Source organism: Scyliorhinus canicula, chromosome 19 (assembly GCF_902713615.1).
Source record: "Scyliorhinus canicula chromosome 19, sScyCan1.1, whole genome shotgun sequence".
Classification (NCBI taxonomy): Eukaryota; Metazoa; Chordata; class Chondrichthyes; order Carcharhiniformes; family Scyliorhinidae; genus Scyliorhinus; species Scyliorhinus canicula.
The window spans coordinates 425,734-444,286 of NC_052164.1; the positions used below are offsets into that span (position 1 = coordinate 425,734).

At 42.6% G+C, this 18,553-nt stretch overlaps 1 protein-coding gene across 1 annotated transcript in view; it reads left to right on the forward strand.

Annotated features, from left to right (window-relative positions):
* The window catches only part of tubg1 (tubulin, gamma 1), an 85,129-nt gene that overhangs the window by 12,863 nt on the left and 53,713 nt on the right, over positions 1 to 18,553 (forward strand). Inside the window, exons 2-4 of the mRNA XM_038779849.1 lie at positions 7,652 to 7,764; positions 13,379 to 13,546; positions 14,393 to 14,461. Coding sequence (XP_038635777.1) covers positions 7,652 to 7,764; positions 13,379 to 13,546; positions 14,393 to 14,461 — 350 coding nt within the window. The remainder of the gene's footprint in view (positions 1 to 7,651; positions 7,765 to 13,378; positions 13,547 to 14,392; positions 14,462 to 18,553) is intronic.

Below are 18,553 nucleotides of genomic sequence, written 5' to 3' on the forward strand. Positions count from 1 at the left end.
ACCCCCCCATCTCCGCCCCCACCCCCCCATCTCCGCCCCCACCCCCCCATCTCCGCCCCCACCCCCCCCATCTCCGCCCCCACCCCCCCTATCTCCGCCCCCACCCCCCCTATCTCCGCCCCCACCCCCCCTATCTCCGCCCCCACCCCCCCTATCTCCGCCCCCACCCCCCCTATCTCCGCCCCCACCCCCCCTATCTCCGCCCCCACCCCCCCTATCTCCGCCCCCACCCCCCCCTATCTCCGCCCCCACCCCCCCTCTCCGCCCCCACCCCCCCTATCTCCGCCCCCACCCCCCTATCTCCGCCCCACCCCCCCATCTCCGCCCCCACCCCCCCATCTCCGCCCCACCCCCCCCATCTCCGCTCCTACCCCCCCCATCTCCGCTCCTACCCCCCTATCCCCGCCCCTACCCCCTATCTCCACCCCTACCCCCCTATCTCCGCCCCTCCCCCTCCCCCCCTCTCTTTCCACCCCCCCCCCTCTATCCCCGCCCCTATCCCTATCGCCCCATCCCCGGCAGGGTGTCCAGGAGCAGCCCCCCGGCACTGAGATCGGTGATGCAGCCGGTCTGTATTTTAAAACTGGATTTAGGCCAGAGTTCTGATGTGGTAATCTATTTCAAACGTTAATTCTTCCCCTTTTCACCAATGTTATCAGACCTACTGAGGTTTTATTCCAGCACTTTGTCTTATTTACGATAGAAGCATGATTCACAGGGTTAAAGCAAACAGGAGATAGTAGTGACCAAAATGTTGGTCAAAGTTATTGAGTTTAGATAAGAATCTGAAATGAAGCGAAGGAGGTGGAGGGGCACAAGGATTAGCCGGTTTAAGGCACCTCCGTACCAGAATCTGGGATGGAGAAGAGTCTAGAGGTGATAAATACCTTTTCAGAGCAGTTTTCCTTTTGTGGTCCTTATGCTTACAATTTGACTCTGGGTCAAGCACCTTATTGCATGAGTAGATAAGTCACCTGGTCTGGTGACATGTATCGCAGGCTGTTAAATAGAAGTGGAGGTGCAGATAGCGGAAAGCCTTGCTTTATAATTTTCCAATCTGTCTTAGTTGCAGGAGAGATGCTTTTTGGATCGGAGAATGGCAAATGTTAACACGCTAATTCAAGAAAGGGTCCAAGGACAATATCAGCAACTCCAAAGCTGGTCCGTTTAAAATCAGTCGTCTGAAAGACACTGAACAATATTAAAGGAAACAATCAACAGGCAGTCTCTTCGAGAGGTTTCTGTTCATTAAGGAGCACAGTAAGAAGTCTTACAACACCAGGTTAAAGTCCACCAGGTTTTTTTCAAATCACTAGCTTTCGGGGCACTGCTCCTTCCTCGGGTGAATGAAGAGGTGAGTTCCAGAAACATATATATATATATATATAGACAAAGTCAAAGATGCCAGACGATACTTTGAATGCAAGCATTTGCAGGTAATTAAGTCTTTACAGATCCAGAGAGAGGGATAATCACAGGTTAAAGAGGTGTGAATTGTCTCAAGCCAGGACAAGCCCTCCATATACACAGGATCTGCTCAGACGAGGAGGAGTGTAACTGACATCTACAGACGCTGAAAGATGCCCCCGTACGAATGGGATATGGCGCTCGACTCATCGATCAGCAGTTCCAACGTGCCACAGCAAACAAACGCACCTACCTCCTCAGAAGGCAAACTCTGGTCACAACCGACGTGAGTACCCTTCGTCATCCAGTACCTCCCTGGAGTGGAGAACTACGACATCTTCTTTACAGCCTTCCACACATCATTGATGAAGATGAACATCTTGCCACGGTCATCCCCATACCCCCACGACTTGCCTTCAAACAACCGCGCAACCTCAAACAAACCATTGTTTGCAGCAAACTACTCAGCCTTCAGAGCAGTGACCAGGACACCACACAACCCTGCCATGGCAATCTCTGCAAGATGTGCCAGATGATTGACATGGGCACCATCATTTCACGTGAGAACACCACCCACCAGGTACATGGTACATACTCGTACGACTCGGCCAATGTTGTATACCTAATACGCTACAGGAAAGGATGTCCCGAAGCGTGGTACATTGGTGAGACCATGCAGGCACTGCGACAACGGATGAACGGACATTGCGTGACAATCGCCAGGCAGGAATGTTCCCTTCCAGTCGGGGAACAATTCACACCTCTTTAACCTCCCTCTCTCTGGATCTGTAAAGACTTAATTACCTGCAAAGACTCGCATTCAAAAGTATCGTCCAGCATCTTTGACTTTGTCTGTATGTATGTTTCTGGAACCTACCTTTTCATTCACCTGAGGAAGGAGCTGCGCTCCGAAAGCTAGTGATTCGAAACAAACCTGTTGGACTTTAACCTGGTGTTGTAAGACTGCTCACCCCAGTCCAAAGACGGCATCTCCACATCATCTTCATTCAGGAGACCAGCATTAATTTGTTAAAAGACAGATCATGCTTCAGTAATCTGTGTGACGTTTGATGAAGTAACAGAAAAAGGGTGACTAATAGAAAGCAATGGATGTTGCATATTGAATTTTATGAAACATTTTAAGAAAGCCTTTGGTCATACTTAAAGCGATTACCAAAATTGAGGCTGATTAAATGGGTGTCTTGGATACAAGCATTGGCTGAGGGGCAGAAAACAACAAGCCGTTGCTTTTCTGATTGGAGGGGGCGACAGTGATGTACTCGAGGGTCAGTGCTGGGACCAGTGATTTTTTAAAATATATTTATTCGAAAGTTCACAACATATAAGTCAACCATTGAAGCTTCGAAAAATCCATCCAAAAATGGAGATTGGCTTATATACAGTGTAAAATGTGAACTGCCAAGTGTTGGGGTAGGGTATGTAATATGTTATATGTAGAAAAGTTATCTGTCAAAATTCTTAACATTTAACACTGAAGCAACAAATTTGTCGAATTCATTGAGTCACTTTGGCCATGTCATCATCATAAGGAGCTCACTCTGAATCTGATGCGATGTTTTAGGTTTCAGAATCATCCCTGCACAACAAATAATCTTCGCAATCCATTGACTTGGATATTCTGAATTTTGTTGAAGGATCTAACAGTTTGTGCATTAATAGCATCCCACTGTATGATGATGAAGCCACACAAAGGTTCAAGCAGGGCAGCATACATATTTCAACTCGTTTTTTTTTCTCCTATCAATCATTCACCTGTACCATTTTGCCTGAAGGTGATCCTTGAGTGCTTTGTTCAGGGATGCATCTAACGGTTGAGATATGAACATTAGACCCCCAGTATAATGGGCAACGTGGGTGTTATTTTTTTTTTTTTTTGCTCATCTTGGTGTCATCGGATATAAATGAGTTGCATTATTTGTGAAGGCCACCGGGTCGTTTTATTCCACAACTTCACTCCATCCTCCTCCATTTGCCATGTCATAGATATGCACAAAAGCCTCGCAGGAAACTTGATTTTCAGTATTGCTTTGCATATAAAAATTTCCATTGGCCTTTATTTTGTTCCATCAGGTTCGTACCACAGTGAATCTTGCCTTCTAGTGTGCTGTTCTGGATGTGCCTTAAACTGGCTAATTCTCCTACCCCTCCAGCTCTTTGACTTCATTTCAGATTCTTATCTAAACCCAATAACTTTGACCAATATTTAACTGGAAACATTTTTGAGTATTTCCACCCCACAGTTCAATTCCTAGGTTTATAAATATTCATGTTGCCGATGTGACGCAATGGATACTCCTATTTCTGCTGCTGTCAATTTTGGCATTGAGATCTCGTGGTCTTTGAGCGATCTAGACACTCATTCCACAAAAAGGATGCACCAATTAGCTGTTATTCTGAAGTCTTTGTTAGATTAAGGGTTTGACTTGATCCACTTCAGTGTGCATTGCAATTCTGGTGACAATTTAGACATTCCGATTCGTGCTTTTCAAGCCCCTGTCCTCATGGCATCTTGGGCTTCAGGACGATTCTGCTTGCACCAGTATTTCACTACAACTAAATACACTCAGAGTGGCACAGTTATTGGAGTTGTTGCAATTTTTAGTTGAAACCAGCTATGTCCTTCCATTTTTTTGACAGGAGGACCCATTTCTGTTTGTTGATCACATGTACTAGGTTCTGTGTGGGCATGTGTTAAATTTGCACGCATCATGGCAATATTCCCATATTCCCTTCTAGATCCCATGTGCTGACTCCGAATGCGAGTAAAGGCCTAAACATACATTCTGGTGCCTGAAAAATGAGATATTATATACTGAATCAATTTATATGCTGTGATCTACAGTAAATACTTTGGACATTGGAATGCAAAGTAAAGTTTCAAAGTTTGCTGATATATCAAAATTGGAGATATGGCTGAAAGCGAGGTTGATACAAATACATAGCGACAGGATATATATAGACTAACAGAATGGGCAGACGTGGCAGATGGAATTTAATGCACTTTGACAAATGGGATGTTCTAAGAGTCCTTGTTTACTTTGTTCCCATTTTCTTTTATTATTTTTGGTTTGTGGCCCCATATTTGGAATGTGCCTTTCAGCAGATGGCTCAAGCTGAAGAAGCCTGCTAGGTTTTGTATTTTGCAGAGGAGAAAGCGACGTGTCATCAGCGAGTGAATCTTGGGAACCCAGCTTTGGAGGAAGTCGGTTTGATTGGTTGGCTAACAACCTGTAGGTTGGCCAGGGACAGTATTCTGCCAGACAACAGTCAGTGATTGGTTCCTGTGTGATGCTTTCTTAGAGAGCTGGGCAGAAGTGTTTAGACCTTGGAAGTGAAGGGGACAGTCTCTCTTGCTGCTGAAGTACAGAACTGCTTTATTGTTCTAAAACCAGTCAACGCCTGGCACATCTTTGCTGTAAACTTGAATCTACAAGGAAAATAGACAACCTTGGCAGAGAGAAAACCATTGCAAACCTAGAAGGAAATAGCACTGAAACGGAAGCTTGAACTCCTGGGAAGACATTAACTGGAAGCCATCCCAGTGCATCAAAGATCCTTTATTCACTTTGTTAATATTTTCTTTACCTCTCAATCACCCTTTCACCTCTGTTGTTTGTCTGTGTTGGGGGTGTGTGTGTATATATAAGAGAGAGGGGGTTGTTAGAAAGGGGGTGGAAAAGGGTATTAGATAGTTACATTTTTCTGTCAGTTTAACTATAATACTATACATAATAAAACATTATTTGTGTTAAAGTTATAAACCTGGTGACTGCAGTTTATTTGGCTCCGTCAAGGACCCTGGGTCAAGTGGGGCTGTAATTGACTGCGTACACTCCCAGGGGGTCATGACAATATTGAGAGGCAATACAGATGAAATGGCACAGTCCTATAAAGTGTGCAAGGACAGTGGGACCAGTGTGAGTTCATGTCCATAGATCTTTGGAATGTGGTACATGTTTTGCTAATAAGAACTTGTGCTTCATGAATAGAGGCATTGAGTACAGAATTAGGGACGTTGTGCTAAAGCTGCACTTAACTCCAGTTTGGCCACAACAGTATTGCATCCAGTTCTGGTCACCACACTTTAGGATAGATATGAAGATCCCGGAGAAGATGCAGAGGAGATTTAACAGGACAGTTCCAGGAATGAGGGATTTTAACTGCAAGGTTAGGTTGAAGAGCTGGGTTTCAGCTTGGGGCAAAGGCGATTAAAGGGACATTGATGGATGTGTACATGATTTTGACAGATGAAGGTAAAAAAACAAGAGAACTCCCCATTAGCTGATGGTAACAAGGATGAGGGAACACAGATTGAAGGCAAGAAAAGCAGGAGGGTCGATGCGCGGAAGAATATTTTTATGCAGTGAGTGGTAATGACTTGGAATTTGCTGCCAGCAAGAGTGGTGGACGCAGAGACAAATGATTCAAAAGGATGGGCACCTTAAAGAAATAAACTTTATAGGTCTGGAGGGATAGAGGGAGAAAATGAGATTGCCCAACAGAGAGCTGGCATATATTCAATGGGCTGAATGACCTATGTCGTAATGACACTCCGATTCAGTTTGCGTCAACCTTCCCTGTGGGAACAATTTCCAGTTTCTTCTGAATTATTTCTCTCCTCCTCCCTCTCTACATTCTAATCAAAATCTTTCATAATTAAGGATTTATAGTAAATCACTCTTCAGCCTTTTTTAAGAGAAAATAGTCCCTGCTTTGTACTGTCAAGCTTCTGAATCAGAAATGATTGAGCAGTACTCTATGCAATTCTGAATGTTTTAAAAATGTATTGATAGGGTGGCACAGTGGGGTAACCCTGCTGCCTCACGGCGCTGAGGTCCCAGGTTCAGTCCAGGCTCTGGGTCACTGTCGTGTGGATTTCGCACATTCTCCCCGTGTTTGCGTGGGTTTCGCCCCCACAATCCAAAAATGTGTGGGTTAGGTGGATTGGCCACACTAAATTGCCCCTTAATTGGAAAAAATGAATTGGGTACTCTAAATAAATTTTATTTAAAAAAATAATTAAAATGTATTGATAGTCTTTAATATAGAATAAAGTCCCGTACTACTTCACAGATGTGTATCATATAATTTACAGTGCAGAAGGAGGCCATTCAGCCCATCAAGTCTCCGGCCCTTGGAAAGAGCACTCCACTTAAGGCCATGCCTCCACCCTATCCCTGTAACCCAGTAACCCCATCCAATCTTTTTAGACACTAGGGCAATTTATCATGTCCAATCCACCTAACCTGCACGTATTTGGACTGTGGGAGGAAACCGGAGCACCCGGAGGAAACACACGCAGACACTGGGAGAAGGTGCAGACTCTGGAGAAGATGGTGACCCAAGTCGGGAATCAAACCTGGGACCCTGGAGCTGAGAAGCAACCATGCTAACCACTATGCTACCGTGCTGCCCTTGTAAACAAAACTCTGGAGACCCATCCAAAGTGAAAGTAAGAGGGGGGCAAAAGCAAAACCTTGGTGAAATAAATTAGATTTTGGCAAGATCTGAAGGAAGGTGGAGGGGCTTAGGGACTGAAATCTACATTGTGGGGCTGAATGCGCAGCCACTGTTGATGGATACGGAAAGTGGGATGTATAGTGCTTGAGAGCTATCAGAATAGAGTCTAGCGAAGGGGCACAGGGCTGGAGGAGTTACTGAGATTTAAAGTTGAGAATCAAATTTCCAAGTATTAATGCAATCTTGCTTCCTCGTCTACAAATTAATTTTGATAATAAAGGAATCGTTACCAAAATTTGTTACCTTCAAAATGTGACAGATCTCTTCTGGCACTAAATCGCAGAACTGTGGAAAGTTGTAGGTTTTTTTCACCCAACTGTTGTATTTTGTCTAACACTAAACTGTCTGATGAGAGCAGGGTTGTAATTGAATACAGTTTTGCAAGGGGAAAGATGGGGGTGCGATTTAGCCATTTCCGTCATCCTTGCTACTGCTGAGAATGCTCAACAAGTCTGGATAACAGTAATGTCTGCAAGACTAATGTGACACTTGGCATGGAAAGAAAATCAAACTTTCCCCATCTCAAAAATTGGAAATTATTTTTGGTTTAAAAATTTCTTCCTGCAGCGTCAATTCTGTAAAATACAAAATAGTATAGGAACAGAATTGCAAGTTTATTTACTGTAACAAAAAATATAAATTTCATGTAAATATCAAGTTTAACTTTAGGGGTTACTTTTATTTGATCTTTGTGTTTTCACAGTTGGCTTTGAGTTCTGGAAACAGCTTTGTGCAGAACATGGTATCAGCCCTGAAGGGATTGTTGAAGAATTTGCCACTGAGGGCACGGACAGAAAAGATGTCTTCTTCTACCAGGTTTGGCTACTTGTAATACAATCCCGGACCAGACCCCAACAGTGGCTATGATACTGGACAGAAACCCCAATATTTTAATTTTGTAACACTGGGAGGAAAGAATATCTCGCTCCATTAGTGAATTCATAGAAAAATAAGGATATGGTTTATTAAAACATTTTATTTCTAACACAGTATTGAAATGTCTTAACATGACACCAGAAAATATCTTCTAAATACCCCTTAGACTATGTTAACCAATACATTGAATACAATAACCCTTACCTGCTATCTTATTCCCATTCAAACCACTAAAAATCTCAGCTCCCAATCCAATTAGCTCTCAGGAATACCTGTTTAGCAGAGATGTTTTGACATTCCTGCTTCTGCCCGCCTGCTCTCGCCTTGCCCGTCCCTCCTTACTCGCTGCACCACCCTCCCACCCGCTTACCCTACCTCCTGCCCGCTCACCCTCCCCCGCCCTCCCGCTTGCAATAAATGTAAAAACAAAACAAGCCTGAAGGTTCTGTGTCTCAATGCTAGGAGCATTTGTAATACGGTTGATGAATTAACTGTGCTGACAATCATTAATGGCTATGATGCAATTGAGATCATGGAGACCTGGCTCCAGGGTGAACAAGGATGGGAACACAACATCCAGGGGTATTCAATATTCAGGAAAAATAGAAGGAAAGGAAAGGGAGGTGGGGTTATGTTGCTGGTTAAAGGGGAGATTAACGCAATAGTAAGGAAGGACATTAGCCTGGACAATGTGGAATCTGTATGGCTGGAGCTGAGGAACACCAAAGGACAAAAAACATTAGTGAGAGTTATGTACAGACCACCAAACAGTAGTTGTGAGGTTGGGGATAGCAGCAAACAGGAAATTAGAGATGCATGCAGTAAGGGTACAGCAGTTATTATGGGTGACTTCAATCTGCATATTGATTGGGCTAATCACACTGGTAGCAATGTGATGGAGGAGGAACTCCTGGAATGTATAAGGGATGGTTTCTCAACCAATATGTCGAGAAACCAACGAGAGAAACGAGACCAATGAGAAACCAACTCTGAGAACAAGCACGAACAGACTCAAAAACAGCTTCTTCCCCACTGTCACCAGACTCCTAAATGACCCTCTTATTGACTGACCTCATTAACACTACACCCTGTATGCTTCAACCGATGCCAATGCTTATGTAGTTACATTGTATATCTTGTGTTGCCCTATTATGTATTCTCATGTATTTTCTTGAATTTTGTTTAATTCCCTTTTCTTCCATGTACTGAATGATCTGTTGAGCTGCTTGCAGAAAAATACTTTTCACTGTACCTCGGTACGTGACAATAAACAAATCCAATCCAATAGAGAGCAGGCCATCCTAGACTGGGTATTGTGCAATGAGAGAGGATTCATTAGCAATAGAACATAGAACATAGAACGATACAGCGCAGTACAGGCCCTTCGGCCCTCAATGTTGCACCGACATGGAAAAAAAACTAAAGGCCATCTAACCTACACTATGCCCTTATCATCCATATGCTTATCCAATAAACTTTTAAATGCCCTCAATGTTGGCGAGTTCACTACTGTTGCAGGTAGGGCATTCCACGGCCTCACCACTCTTTGCGTAAAAAACCCACCTCTGACCTCTGTCCTATATCTATTACCCTTCAATTTAAGGCTATGTCCCCTCGTGATAGCCACCTCCATCCGCGGGAGAAGGCTCTCGCTGTCCACCCTATCTAACCCTCTGATCATTTTGTATGCCTCTATTAGGTCACCTCTTAACCTTCTTCTCTCTAACGAAAACAACCTCAAGTCCATCAGCCTTTCCTCATAAGATTTTCCCTCCATACCAGGCAACATCCTGGTAAATCTCCTCTGCACCCGTTCCAAAGCTTCTACGTCCTTCCTATAATGGGGCGACCAGAACTGTACGCAATACTCCAAATGCGGCCGTACCAGAGTTTGGTACAGCTGCATCATGACCTCATGGCTCCGGAACTCAATCCCTCTACCAATAAAGGCCATCACACCATAGGCCTTCTTCACAACCCTATCAACCTGGGTGGCAACTTTCAGGGATCTATGTACATGGACACCGAGATCCCTCTGCTCATCCACACTACCAAGAATTTTACCATTAGCCAAATATTCCGCATTCCTGTTATTCTTTCCAAAGTGAATCACCTCACACTTCTCCACATTAAACTCCATTTGCCACCTCTCAGCCCAGCTCTGCAGCTTATCTATGTCCCTCTGTAACCTGCAACATCCTTCCGCACTGTCTACAACTCCACCGACTTTAGTGTCGTCTGCAAATTTACTTACCCATCCTTCTGCTCCCTCCTCTAGGTCATTTATAAATATGACAAACAGCAACGGCCCCAGAACAGATCCTTGTGGTACGCCACTCGTAACTGAACTCCATTCTGAACATTTCCCATCAACCACCACTCTCTGTCTTCTTTCAACTAGCCAATTTCTGATCCACATCTCTAAATCACCCTCAATCCCCAGCCTCCGTATTTTCTGCAATAGCCGACCGTGGGGAACCTTATCAAACGCTTTACTGAAATCCATATACACCACATCAACTGCTTTACCCTCGTCCACCTGTTCAGTCACCTTAATGTTGTGGTGCGAGATCCTTTAGGAAGAGTGACCACAATATGGTAGAATTCTTAATTAAGATGGAGAGTGACACAGGTCTGTGACTAGGGTCCTGAATTTAAAGAAGGCTAACTTTGATGGTATGAGACATGCATTGGCTAGGATAAGCTGGCAAAGGATACTTAAGGGGTTGACAGTGGATAAGCAATGGCAGACATTTAAAGAACACATGGATGAACTTCAACAATTGTACATCCCTGTCTGGGGCAAGAGTAAGACAGGGAAGGTGGCTCAGCCATGGATAACCAGGGAAATCATGGAGAGTGTTAAAGCCAAAGAGGAGGGGTGGTACGTTTGCACAGTGGTTAGCACTGCTGCCTACACTTCTGAGGACCCAGGTTCGATCCCGGCCTCCGGTCCATGTCCGTGTGGAGTTTGCATGTACTCCCCGTGTCTGCATAGGTCTCACCCCCACAACCCAAAGATGTGCAGGATAGGTGGATTGGCTACCCTAAATTGCCCCATAATTGGGGAAAAAAACGAATTAGATACTCTAAATTTATATATTTTTTAAAAGCCAATGAGGAGGCATATAAATTGGCCAGAAAAAGCAGCAAGCCTGAGGACTGAGAGAAATGTAAAATTCAGCAGAGGATCAAAGGGGTTAATTGTGAAGAGAAAATGACTGGAGAAGACAAATGTAGGTCTTTTACAGTTCGAATCAGGTGAATTCATAACTGGCAACGAACAGTTGAACAAGTACTTTGGATCTGTCTTTTGGAAATACTAGGGGACAGAGGGTCAGCATGAAGGAGGAACTGAAGGAAATTCTTAATAGTCAGGAAATTGTATTGGGGAAATTGATGGGATTAAAACCCGATAATTTTCCAGGGCCTGATGCTCTGCAATCCCAGAGTACTGAAGGAAATGGCCAGAGAAATAGTGGATGCATTGGTAATCATTTTCCAGCATTCTATAAACTCTGGAAGATTTCCAATGGATCAGGGGGTAGCTAATGTAGCTCCACTTTTTAAAAACGGAGGGAGAGAGAAAATGGAGAATTATAGACTGGTTTGCCTGACATCGATGGTGGGGAAAATGCTGGAGTCATTTATCAAGGATGAAATAACCGAGCATTTGGAAAGTGGGGACAGGATCGGTCTAAATCAGCATGGCTTCACTGAAGGAAATTCATGCTTGACAAATCTTCTGGAACTTTTTGAGGATGTGACCAGCAGAGTGGACAAGGGTGAACCAGTAGATGTTGTGTATCTGGGCTTTCAAAAGGCTTTTGACAATGTCCCACACAAGAGATTAGTGAACAAAATTAAAGCTCATGATATTGGGGATCATGTATTGACGTAGGACATGGAGTGAAAGCGGGAGTGGGATACTGAATTTGCATGATCAGCCACAATCATATTGAATGGTGGTGCAGACTTGATGGGCCTAATGGCCAACTTCTGCACCTATTTTCTACGATTTTGTCGGGACTTTTATTTACCACTTTCTAATAAGACACTATTGTCCGGTTGATTGGAGGTGTCAAAAATACAATTTTATTGCTAATTGTTCACTTTAATACACTGGCATAAGAACTAAATCAAAACTTAGAAACAAAATACCAAACAATACATGAGCTGGCCGAATACATGACAAAGTAAATTGCTAAACATAAAAGCATAAAGAAATCACATTAAAATAAACAAATTCAGGAAAGCGTAAATTCAGGAGACAGACCTCTGCCACAAGGTCTGACTTTAAGGGAATCCTTATCGATGGTCTAATCCCTCATTTACTCTTATTGGTTTCCAATTCTCAGCTGAGACCTCCTGATTTGTTCAAATAGATGTCTGTTATTTAGAGGGTGATTTATTAATCAAACATTACTTTAGATTGACTGGTATCCATCAGGAATAATTCAGTGTCTACGTGTCAGCCCCATGAGAATAGATTTCCCACGGCACTGCTGGCCATCGACCTTGCTGTAACTAATTAGTTGATGCATTCTTATTGCTAAATGCACTGAAATATAATAGTTATTCATTATATGAAACATTCACTGAAACAATGTCTTACGTTTCCACAGACAAGACACTAGAGTTCAATAGTTGATTCATTATCTAAAACAATGACTGACTGTATTTTCACAGTCAAGGCATCTTTAATAATTTCCCTTTTTAGCTATGCATTCAATTAGCACCTAAAACCATGAATAAATCAATAATCGATCAGTTTCTATGTTAAACATGGATACCAATACATACATAGTACTCTCGATGTGGCCCCATCAATGCCCAATATAACTGAAGCATAACTTCCCTACTTCTGTATTGAAATTTTTAACACAAATGTGTTAAACCAAGCCAGGTCTGCAACTGAGATGGCAAACAGGAGGCCACCTGCAACCAGGTGAGCTAATTTAATGAGCTTATTGTGACTAGTACTTACTTGGCATATTTTCCTAAACCAGACTTCTCTTACCAAAGACTGCATTTGCAGTCTTGGGGCTGGTTTAGCACAGTGGGCTAAATCGCTGGCTTGTAATGCAGAACACAGCCAGCAGTGCGGGTTAAATTCCCGTACCAGCCTCCCCGAACAGGTGGCGAAATGTGATGACATGGGGCTTTTCACAGTAACTTCATTGAAGCCTACTTATGACAATAAGTGATTATTATTATTGGGCATATTGTACTGGAGTAGCAATCTGGAGGTTTGAGTTCAAACCCCACCATGGTAAATTATGAAATGGTGTTTAATAGATCCAGCAATTTGTGAAAAGCAGCAGAAAAAGAACTAACCAGATGTTGCAAAGTAAAATTCACTGGCTCACAAATTATTCCAGTCCAACACTGCATATTTATCTTCTACTCCTCGCACAAATATCTCTGCGCAAAATTTTACCAACCTCAAAAAGAAACAAACATTTTTTTATTTTTTTTTGCAAAAACATTCATATTACATCTGATTATTCTTTTATGATCCATTGTGCGGTATGTTTAATGTATGTTTGTTTAGGCAGATGATGAACACTACATCCCAAGAGCTGTGTTATTGGACTTGGAGCCACGTGTGATTCATTCCATCCTGAACTCTCCATATGCCAACCTGTACAACCCAGAGAATATCTACCTGTCAGAGCATGGAGGAGGTGCAGGCAATAACTGGGCCAGTGGCTATTCTCAGGTAGGTTTTGCTTAGAATGCTAAGAAAATTACAACCTTAAAGTAAGCCATTTACCAAACCAGCCCACATCCATGTTTACCCTCCACACAAACAAATGATTCTAATTAGATTTGTTCATCCTGTTCCATATCCCTTCAGTTACTTTTCCTTCTCTGTGTGGCTGAGTTTTTCCTCTTCTTTGCTCTAAATCTTTTGCACTGTTGCTCAAGACACCTCAATCACTAAAACAATCTGCTTCCAGCTACCCTGTTTAATTCTTTAATTATTGTAAGTACCTAAATTGCGCCATAATATGCATTATTTTGCTTTTAAAAAAACTTTCTCCCTATTTAAACTTCCTCCTTTCGGGTAGCCTCCTCATGCATCAGCATTGTACATTCTCAATCCTCGCTCGCGTGTAGCCCAACACTACATACAGTACTTATTCTGATATCTTAAAGTTTTACTTTAGCTAATCATTACCTCTTGGATTTTATATTTAATATCTCTTGACATTTCTTGTGCTCTTATGGAAAATATATAATTCTATTTGATTAGAACCTTTTTCAACTTTAAATTCCTTAATGTTTTCTGAACTTTTTCCCCTAAATCCCATTTATTTTCCTTAACATGAGACTGTATCCATTCACAGAAATCTATCCCTAAGTTCTTCTGCAGAACTCTCAATTACAAAATTTATTATACGTCTGATGGAAACCACCAGATAGGTTGTATGTATTGCACTTGCTCGGCATCCTTTCTGCAGTTTATAAGCCTGTGTATCTATTAAGGTCTTTAGCTCCCTAGTTAGAAAAATCCTCTATTTTTAAGAGTTGTGGTCAAATCTTTTGTTTTTGCTCTGAACAGGGTGAGAAAATCCATGAGGATATTTTTGATATTATTGACCGAGAGGCTGACGGCAGCGACAGTTTGGAGGCAAGTTTGTGCTTTTAATCCATTTTTAGATACTCCATTGAACTTTGTACAACAATTCGGAATAAGTTGTATGGTTTATCGGCAATCGCGTCACCAATAATCTGTTTAAACATTTCAATCAGCCACAGTTAATCTGTTCTTGAAGACGCATCCAAATTTTAAGTGGTGTGTGAGTTATGGGAAGGCTGTTGTTTTGTAAACACCTGTCTGCCTTATCATCGAAATGTATAGAGTATCTAACCAGGTTAACCAAAACCTTGCCCTTCAAATCTATTAAATCTTATGCCACAGTAAATAAATAAGGCAAAATACTATTTATTTATTGACTCATCTGAGAGATGATGTTTGGCAAATAAGCACTTGACCGAGTCACTAAACATAGGCAAATGGTAGACTACCCTTGGGTTTATAACATGTTTTCTAACAAAAGCTTGAACCATATGATTTGAGACTGACAAACATATCCTGACTTGTTTGCAGCAATGTTCTATTTTTGATTTGAACTATTTATAGCACAGTATTTTGAGTATATGAGTGTTTTCGGAATGTGCAAAATAAGTTTGCGTCTGTCACAATGGCTGGTTTAGCTCACTCAGGGGCTGGTTTAGCTCACTAGGGTCTGGTTTAGCTCACTTAGCTAAATCGCTGGCTATTGAAGCAACCCAAGCAGGCCAGCAGCACGGTTCGATTCCCGTACCAGCCTCCCCGGACAAGCGCCGGAATGTGGCGACTAGGGGCTTTTCACAGTAACTTCATTGAAGCCTACTCGTGACAAGCAATTTTCATTTTCATGTTCTGTATTAAGATATTGTAGACAACTGCTCAAGCTGCCATATTGTGTGTAGCTAAACAGTGTAACTTCGATTTTAGTCAAGCTAAAGGATGTGGGCAGCGTTGGCAAACCCAGCATTAGTTCTGTGTTCCTAATTGCCCTGAGCCACCTCCTTGAACCATTGCAGTCCATGTGGTGTAGGCACATCCATAGTGCTGTTAGTGAGGGAGTTTTAGGACTTTACTGCAGCGACAGTGGAGTCAGGAACTGAGTGCCCCGGCGGAACCCAATGTTGCTCGTTCTGGGTGAGTGTGCTTAACACTCAATTTGGCTCTGTTTCATTACTTAGCTCTGGAGTCGCCTGGTATCGTTGAGATACCGCCACAAGTTTCAAGGTTAAGTTCAAAGCGATAAAACCATACACCAATTAGTAAGTTCAAACAACTGAGTTTATTATAATACAATTATAATCCTACCCATGCACACGCTAAGAGGATTAAACTATTCCTACCGCTAAATAAACAAATACTTATCTCGAAGGAACTGCCGGATCAGGGGACAAGGCCTCTTGCTCTGCTCTGGTCTGCAGACTTCAGGTTGGTACAGGTTAAAAGGGGGTCAGGAGTGTCTATCTCTGGTAGCGATCGTAGTGAGACTTACTTACTGGCGGCTGCTGTCCCCAAACCCCTCCTCTCTCTCGTTCAAGGTCTTCTTGGCAAAGCTGGTCGAAATGCTGGTCCAGAGAGGAGGGCTGGTTCAGAAGGAGAGGAGGGCTGGACAAGAAGAACGAACTAAGTGTGGGACCTGTCTTTTTATAGATCCCAGGGATCCGCGCCCCTTTGGGCGGACCCCTTTACCTGCTCGGAATCGATTGGGTCTCTTCCCAATCGATATGTTTGAATCCCCCCAATACTGAGGCTGTTCCTTGGCTACTGGGCGGGCTTTCAGGTGCTTTGTTTTTGGACCCCGCTGGTGTCGGGGTGTCTGGTATCCTATACAATCTTGCAGTTACTTCCCCATTTGTGTCCATTGTCTCTGGGATCGTTCCATTACTATGTTAACTATCCCAGAGATTGCCTCATTAGTATGCGGAATGTTTGTTTCGGTGCTGTCTGCTCTCTTAGCAGACAGATTACATATTTGCTTGGTGCAGCCTGCTGGTGCTGCAAACATTGTCCATTTTAACCTGTATTGCTTTGCGTTCCTCCATTTTGTATTTAGGGAATGGCCAACTTCGGTGGCTACACCAAACTTAGCATTAGTGAGCAGGATACTTAGTGTAAGTACTCCTTAAAAGCACTGTCAACACTGTACATCACTGATGATTGAGAGTAAAATGATGGGACAGTAATTGGCTAGGTTGGATTTGTCCTACGTTTTGTGTACAGGACATGTATTTGACCTTTAGGAAGGACAGATAAGGAAGGCAAGGACGTGGAGTTGGCAGTTAATGGATGGGATCATTGCAGGTGTAAGGGAGGATCTCCGATCAGTAGAAAAATGTGTGAAATCTGTTTGGACGGAGGCAGTGGTGAAGTGGTATTGTCACTAGACTAGTAAACCTGAGACCCAGCATAATCCCACCAGTACAGATGGTGAAATTTGAATTCAATAAAGGAAATCTGGAATTAAAAGTCTAATGATGACCATGAAACCATTGCCGATTGTCGTAAAAACCCACCTGGTTCACTAATGTCCTTTAGCCCAGACCCATAACAATGTGGTTGACTCTTAACTGTCCCCTCAAGGGCAATTAGGGATGGACAATAAATGCTGGCACAGCCTGCAACGCCCACTTCCCACGAACGAGTAAAAACAAAATGACCAAAAGATATAGGAGCAGAATAAGCATTTTGGCCCATCAAGTCTGCTCCATTATTCAGTAAGATCATGGTGATCTGATTGGATAATCCTCAGTTCACCTTCCACCCTTATCTCCATAAACCTTGATTCCTTTATGGATTAAAAATCTATCGATCTAACTGGGCCTTCAACCTACATAATGACCCAGTCTCTATAGCTCTCTGTGGTAAAGAATTCCACAGATTCACTACCCTCTGAGACAAGATATTCCTCCTCAGTCCTGACTTAAATGGGCGACCCCTACACACTTTTGATTCCGTCCTCTGGTTTTAGACATTCCCACAAGAGGGAATAACCTCTCAGCATTGACCCTGTCAAGCTTCCTGAGAATCTGCTATGTCTCAATAAGGTCACCTCTCATTCTTCTAAACTCCAATGAGTACAGGCTCAACCCCTCTCATAAGAAAATCCCTCCATACCCAGGATCATTTAATGAACCTTCTCTGGACTGCCTCCAATGCCAGTATATATTTCCTTAGATAAGTGGACCAAAACTATTCACAGTATTCCAGTTATGGTCCAACTGGTATAGCTGAGGAGAAATGTCTTCACCCAGAGAGCAGTGAGCCTGCGGGATTTGTATAGTTAAGTTTAAAAAGGTATATTTATTGAAGTTTTATATAATAACATTAACAATAATACAAACAATCAGCCAACAATGTCAAAAAGTTACCAACAAGTCCTCGATCAGAGGCACAAACAAAACAAGCACTATAACTAGACCTCCTAACAACTGACGATGTCAAAAAAATAACTAAAAGGTTGCCATCTCAGGTAGACACCCCCCCCCCCCCCCCCCCCCCCCCCCCCGCAATGATTGGGGTCACTAATCCACTGGAAAATTTTATGCATGTTAACAACCCAATAGTAAAACAAAAAATTTGGGAGAGCCAAGCCTCCTGCCCGTCTGTCTCTCTGGAGCAGAACGCTAAGAATTCTGGGACTCCTACCCACACAAATGAATGTCAAAATTAATTTGCTAACCTTAAAAAAGGATTTGGAAAAAAAAAATCTGGATACATTGAAATAAAAATAAAGGAAGTACATTCATTTTAATCATTTGAATCCTACCTGCAAGGGACGTTATTGACATTATGGCTGATCTCTTCCTGGTCTCAAATCTGCCTTTTCCCCATATCCCTTTAACCTGTTTTGTATCAGAAATATATCTATCTCCTTCCTGAAACCATTTAATAATTCAGAATCCACCACTCTATGGGGCAGCGAGTTCCACAAATTCACCACCCTTTGCAAGAAGTAGTTACTCATCTCAGTTCTAAATTTACCGCCTCTCAACCTATATCTGTGACCTCTCATTAAAGATTGTTTGCTTCATCAATTCCATTTAGTATTTTTTTTTCAAAAATATTTCATTCAAGGGATTTTCAGATTATATTCAAAGCACACAATATAGAAAGCTTTGTACAAGTATTTCTCAACAAATCCTCTCTATCTTA